At 30.9% G+C, this 7761-nt stretch overlaps 1 protein-coding gene across 1 annotated transcript; it reads left to right on the top strand.

Moving 5' to 3' along the window:
* The first annotated feature begins 3637 nt into the window (after positions 1-3637).
* Positions 3638-6311, top strand: LOC149206797 (protein NUCLEAR FUSION DEFECTIVE 4-like). The gene is made up of 3 exons (XM_089397805.1): positions 3638-3979; positions 4182-5120; positions 5850-6311. The coding sequence occupies exons 1-3, from the start codon at positions 3638-3640 to the stop codon at positions 6309-6311; spliced, it is 1743 nt and encodes a 580-aa protein (XP_089253931.1).
* Positions 6312-7761: the final 1450 nt, after the last annotated feature.

Raw genomic sequence — 7761 nt, forward strand, 5'->3', positions numbered from 1 at the left:
ATTATGGTAAAGTGAAATAGTTTTATTTATGATTTCAAAAATATTGATCGAAATATTAAATTTTGTTAGAATATTTAGTTTTAAAAGATTTAGTTTTACTAATAATATATTTAATCAATGATCTCATTATGATACTATACATGTAAACATAAAAACAATATGCTTTTAAGTTTAAATTAATCTTGAATTAAAAAAATAAAACTATTGAAATCTAAATATACATTATAACATTAAAATATTCACACTTTTCTAATTGAAATTTCAATTTGAAATTAAATTAACATGCATTTAAACATAGAAAATACTATGTTTCCAAAAAAACCAACCAATGAAATGCTATAATGCCTTAAATGGTTTAATATCATTCTTAAATATTTGTTTTGAAGCTAGACAAACCTTATACCATAATAGACAAACCTTATACCATAATAAAAAAAATAACAGTAAAAAACAAATATTTATATAACAGATTAAAATTAAAAAATAAATATATCTTCATATAAGTGAAGAAAGGTATATGAGATAGAATAATAATGAATGGAAAAATAAATTATATTATTGTCTTATTAAGTGATGTGTTTAAGGAGTTGTTTATTAAATTTTAATTTAATAGTTTTTTAAATATTTGGAGAAAAAATTAAACTTTTGTTATGATTTTGTTATTAAATAATAATCATTATTTTTATGTTTAATATGTTAATTGGTATTATTATAAGTGGAAAATGATGCTCATTTATACATATCAACCATCGTATTAAAAACTGGAATCGATGACTAGACTGGTCCACCTAATAAATTAGGTTTCAAATTGAAACTGGTCAAACCGGGACTAGTGAGATGTCAAAGATCTCAATAAACTGGTTTTTAAAAAAATAGATGAAATAATTAATTTTTAATGAAAAAAAAAAAACTATTTTTAAGATTTAAAACCATGATTCCAAAATAATAGAGACAAAATGTGCAAAGTTTTCTCGTCTATATACTATGTAAAGGTGAATATATCAAAATGGCATCGAGTGCTATACATATCATCAACAAAATACATAAGCAATGAGACTCTAAATGACTTATAAAGTCCAAAAACAATGCTACAAGCTATGGGGCCATTGGCCTACTATTTAAGATTCCAAAAAAATTATTCAAAATTTGGAATAGAATTAACCCAGAAAATATAAAAAAGAAAAAAACTTCTAATAATTAAATTAAAAAAAAAAAACCTTTTACTTGACCTAGTTTGACTATATCTTATCCCTATTGGATTTAAATGATTAAATTAATTAATTTAATAACCAAATAAAATTTATAAATAAAATGCAATAGAATAAGATTCAAATATATAATATTATATAATTATTGAATTATTTATTAAGAAGAAAATTAGTTACTATGATTATAATATTATATTACTATGAGTTATTACCCTTTGACTTATTAACCCATAATTAACATTATAATATTATTATATAGTCTAGCTGTTTTTTTATATAGCCTTTAATGGTCACACCTACCCGTTTGGATGATCTGCTCTCCCTATTTAATATGCAGCCATGATTTGACTCTTCAACTTGTCCTGACAATGAACCACACTGATTGGTTCGCGTCAACAAAAGCTTTCTACATGTGATTTAGGCAGAAACTCTTCTTAAAAATTAAATTTTAGATGATTAAAATGTATTTTGAATATATAAATAACTTAAATGTCTTAAAAATTTCTAAAAAAATTAAATTCTACAAATAAATAGTTTAAACTTAAGATTCCAAAGAATTGATTTTAAATTTGAAACAAAATTAACCTAAAAATATTAAAATTAGGAAAAAATTATTTTAGTTAAATTTAAACGTTTAAAATACATTTTAAATATATAAATAAATTTAATATTTAAAAACTTCTAAAAGATTCAAATTTTACACCATAAATAATTTAAACTTAAAATTCTAAAAAATATTTTATATTTAAAATAAAATTAACTTACAAATATATAAAAATAAATATTTTATATTTAAAATAAAATTAACTAAAAAAGAAATAAAAAATTCAGGGTTAAATTTAAATGTTTTTTTTTTTCTTTGTAGGCTAAGGTATGATCCATTAATATAAAAATAGAGAAACTATTTACATATAAATTACGTCACACCTGCCCCGAAGGGAAACCAGGCGAACTTCAAAAATCAGTCATGTCCAGGTGAGTATATGGTCAGATTGTCTAAACAGGAAAGAAAATACTACTGTTCAGCCATAACATACTAAGCAAAAAACTGCGAGACTATGCATACAGAACTAAAATGAACAGCTCGCTATGAGAACAAAACTAACGAAAAGAGTGGTTTATAAAAACCGTCAGACGCTACTGCTTCATATCTTCTGGCTGGAGATCCGGTTCCACCTTAGCAATGCCAGCATCGCGAATGAGCTGAGTTAACATATCGAGCTTCCTATCCTGCATCATGAGAGTAAGCTGGAGGTTCTTCAGTTCTTTTTTCAAATTGGCTTGGGCAATGTCCACCATCTCTGCTACCTGTTCCATAGACTTGGAAAGCAGACGCTTGAGACCCCAATAAACATGAAGAGATTGTTTATACAGAGACATCCTCCCCCTGGTGTGGCCAGGGTCAGGGAGATAATGCTCCCAATCCGCTATCTCCGGATCCGATTGCTCCTGCAGGGCCTCCTCCTCGAGATGGTCTACTATCCGCCGAACCTTTGGATGACATATAGGCACGCTTGGCTTATGTTTAAAATATAAAATTCATGGTTAAATTTAAATGTTTAAAATATAGTTTGAATATATAAATAGATTTAATGTCTAAAATTTTTCTAAGATATTCAAATTTTACCTTATAAATAACTATAACTAAAACTTTAGATTCCAAAAAATAATATATATACAATATTAAAAAAAAAAATGTATATGGAGTTATGGTATTTGGAAAAAAATTGCAAAACTAAAACTTAAAGATTCCAAAAAATAATATATATAAAATATTTTTTTTTACATGCGTATGGTGTTATGGTATTTGCAATAGAATTGAACTAAAACTTAAAGATTCCAAAAAAATAATATATATAAAATATTTTTTTTTACATGCGTATGGTGTTATGGTATTTGCAATAGAATTGCAAAAAACACTCACTCGTGTTCTAAAATATTCACTCGTGTTATGGTATTTGCAATAGAATTGCAAAGAACACTCACTCGTGTTCTAAAACTTATGATAATCGATACTAAATTTAGAAATATATAGAGTAACAGTTAGACTGCTGCTTTGTCCACCAATCCATGCAGCAGCCTACATCGCCAGTCATCTATTTCTCACCGTCGATATGCATTGTTTTAGAGAAAAAGACGGTGTAAGGTCGCCAGATGAAGGGTATGTAATGGCATGCGCACATCGTCCTAATTGCGTTCTTCTGTGCTCATAAATTCAAGCATTTCCATATCCGGAGCCCACTTGAAAACCATAGCGGCCGAGAGTTTGTGCTAGCATTATTTTCCATTGGCCTAACACTCATAATATGGGGAAGTCTCTCCGACCGCCATTATAGATCCTTTATGCCTGTTCACCTCAGTGCACAATTAGTGGTTGGCTTCTGATCAGGGTCCATAAATTTTGCTGGAATATTTTCAGAGCTTCAATAATGGAAAACAGTATGTCCAGAGCTCGGTCTGCTAGGTTGAACGTTCAGAAATGGATAAGTTTTGTAGCAGCGATCTGGATCATGGCTATCAGTGGAACGAATTTTGATTTTTCAATCTACTCATCTGATTTAAAGAAAGTTCTGAACATAAACCAGATAAATCTGAATAACTTAGCAGAAGCATCTGATCTTGGGAAACTTCTGGGTTGGGTCGCCGGTTTCGCCTGCACAGTTTTGCCAACCTGGGCTGTTCTCGGCATTGCTGTATTGTTGGGTTTCATTGGCTATGGTGTACAATGGCTTGTAGTGAGTGGGATTATTCAACCGTTGCCTTATCCTGTGGTAAATAATTATTTATATATATTTTTAATTTTTAATTTCATGATTAATATAATATTTTATAATATAAAAACATCTAAACCGTTGGATGTGGTAAATAATTATTTATATATTTTTTAAATTTTAAATTTCATGATTTACATACTATTTCTTAATATCAAAACCATGCTATTGATTTTGGGTAATTGTTATATATGTTTCTCAGATGTGTATGCTGTGCTTCATAGCTGGGAATAGCATCTGCTGGTTTAACACCGTTTGTTTCAAGGTTGCAATAAGTAATTTTCCATCTTGCAGAGGAATTGCAGCAGGTTTGAGTACAAGCTACTCAGGGCTTAGCACAGTCATATATACCAATCTATCCTCTGTTATAAATCCTGCAAATCGTTCATTATATTTGCTCTTGAATGCTTTGGTTCCACTTGTATTATGTGCTATTGGGGCAATTTTCATTAATATTCCGCCACCAAATAGTGTAGTGAGAGATCGAGACGAGAAGAAAAATATGTATATATTCACTTTCACAGCTCTTCTCACTGCCCTTTATTCGGTAGTTTATGAGTTCCTGCCTCATGGATTGCGTTCCCGGGAATTGCTTTATATGGGCGTACTCACCGCCCTCCTGCTCTCAATTCTTTATGTTCCGCTCAAAGCTGTACTGTCACGGAAAAAAATGGAAAGAAATGCCTCAAGGCGGGTAATTGATCTGGACATGGCTTCCAGGGTAAAAGTGCAGGGGGGTTTTTCTATAACCGACCAGAGCATTTGGAAGCAATACATAGAAGAAATTAATAACGTGGATTTCAATAATCATGAGCACGTGGAAAAGCCAAAGAGGATTGAAGACATTGAAGCTGACAACATGGAGAACGGGATCCAACAACCCGCTGCAGATAAAAGCTTCTGGAAGCCGGTTCCTCCAGTGGGAGAGGAGCATGGCGTGCTACAGTTGGTACGCAGTGTGGATTTTTGGTTATATTATATTGTGTACCTTTGTGGAGGAACACTGGCCCTGGTGTATATCAACAACCTGGGTCAGATTGTTCAGTCATTGAGATATTCAAAGACACCACTTCTAGTGGCCCTCGTGTCAGCGTTCAGCTTTCTGGGACGGATAGCCTCAGGTTTGCCGGACTATTTTAAGGTAAATTTCATCCCCATGAAACTATTTAATTACTTAATTAGATAAGTGTAATATTTTTTTATATCATGTTAAAAAATTCCAAAGATAGGTGTAATATTTTTTTAATATCATGTTGGAATTTTATAGGTGTAATATTTTTTTAATATCATGTTTAAAAAGTTTCAGGAAATATTTGTTTAATTTCATGTTAAAAAATCCCAGAAGAGAATTGTATAGAGGATTTGATTAGTGTGTACATTACATTCATCATCAAACGTTAAAAGTTTGACGGGTGGGCTTTCCCATAGGAACTAAAAATTGGGTATTTTTAAGTTGATTGTAGATTTTCTGAATATTTAGGAATCCAATGGATATGGGCGTGGTCAATTTTTTGACCCCGTCCATGTCGATCTTATTCTTAAATATTAGAGGAATCTACAATAGACTAGGCTCAGGGCTAAAAATTTGATGGGTGGTCCCTCATGGGTGAGCTATCCATTAAACTTTGGAATGATCAAATCTTTTAGTGCACAGTTTTTTTTAGATTTTTTTTAACAAATAATTACAAATTTTTAACTAATTGTTAAAATTATTATGTTAAATTTGAGATTTTTGTGATTTATATTGTAGATAAATTTAATCACATTATTAAATTTTTTTGAAAAATATAATAAATCCAAAAAATATTTAGCTACACATTGTTAAAATGTAAACTGAACATTATTGGTCTGTTTAACTGTATGTTTACAGAGAATGAATGGCTGTTTACCTAGGCCGGCCTGGTTAGGAATCTGGATGGTACTAATGTTGCCAACCTTCTTCTTGATGGCTGTCTGGGGTGAAAAGCAATGGGTACTATATCTATGTACGGCTATTATTGGAACATCGGCAGGAGCAATAACCAGTGTTGCAGTTCCGACGTCTTCCGAGTTATTTGGGATGGAGCGTTTTGGTGTCAACCACAACCTTCTCATCTCCAACATTGCCTTCGGCTCTCTTCTGTTCGGCGACATGGCAGGGCTGGTATATGATCGCTCTCACAAGAGTAACCCTGGAGCTGGCCATGACCTCTGCGTGGGAATAGATTGCTACGCCAAAACATTCTTGGCCTGGGGATCTGTGTGTGCATTTGGGCTTTTTCTGAATGTGATTTTATGTCTCCGAACAAGAAAATTGTACAAGTCTCTGTATCTGAAGCATACCAGTACATGAATACGAAGGCAAAATGCCAGCCCGCAGAATCCCATGGATTGTACTTAATTATAATTTTGTGATTTACTATCTTATTCGAGATTATCCGAACCAATTTTCTTTAATGATATATTTTTTTTGATGCTGTACCCAGTATTCATATTCTATTTTTAGATTGCATCTGCGTGATTTCAGAAATCATTATATGTTGTTTGGAATATGGAAGGCGTTCATTGCAATATTTAAACTATATTGTCTGGAATATTGAAACTGTACGGCATTAATTGTAATATTTAAACTATAAAGGGTATAAAGACATCTTAACCTCAGAGTGAATGATCAATACTTAAATAAAATCGGATTAGACTTTTTGGAAGCTTTTTCGGTGGGTTTTTCCGATCAAATTTCTCTAAAATCCCGCAGTAATTTATTGAAATCGCAAGTTTGATAGCTAATTTCTGCACAATCAAAGCGTTCCAGGGGTTTTTCAGGGTGCTGAATCCAACATATAACAAATTTAACAAGATTAATAAGACAAATTATAACCCATCATTTTTTCAATCTAAACAAATTTAACAAGATTAATAAGACAAATTATAACTCATCATTTTTTCAATCTATTTTCCCATAGCATACAAAGAAATGATAACTTGAATAACACAATGAATTAATAAAGAAAAAATTAGAAACATATCTAAATATGATGAGGATGATTAGCAACAACCTTTAAACTAAATGAATATTGTATGTAGATATCTTCTAGAAGTCCACCACCTAGCCAACTATGATACCAAAAAACAACAAAATTTGGATCCATTGTATATACATTAATACAATGATACATAACAACCAATAGAGCCACAATACCAATAACTCAATCTAGATTTAAATCTCAATCATGATAATCATCATTAAGTTAATACTACACATGCAACATAAATATGAGAGCCAAAACATGTATTGAAGATTTATATTAATTTTGATCAACAAAAAAACATTAGATATAATATACCAGATGAGTGCATAACCTATAAAACTCCAACTTCAATTAATATTTCTGTGCAAGTACCTAATAAGCAAGTACCTAATAAGATCGAGACCAATACAAATTTTCATAAAAAAAATATCTCAAAATTCTTTATAGCATTACTCAACAACCATAATATAGAAAATAGGACAAACTATAATCGAACAAAGTAATCTGGAAACAAAACAACAGACAAGATTTAAACCAAAAAACTAGAACTAGAGTTGAATATAGATGTCAAAACCCCTAATTTACAATAATCAACCTTTTTATCATGGAGGTTCCTTAGATACAAAAATGAAAATCTTTTGCCAGCTTAGCTTACCCGCTTACGCACATTGTCATTCTTGTAAAATATAGCTACTAACAGCCCAAGATTATCAATACCAAATATTTCACATTCAGAACTTAATATGTTGTTTAAGATGACATACCTTGACTACC

This window comes from Pinus tabuliformis, chromosome 1_2, assembly GCF_031772625.1.
Source record: "Pinus tabuliformis cultivar Carrire ecotype Pingquan chromosome 1_2, CPIR1, whole genome shotgun sequence".
NCBI classification, from domain to species: Eukaryota; Viridiplantae; Streptophyta; class Pinopsida; order Pinales; family Pinaceae; genus Pinus; species Pinus tabuliformis.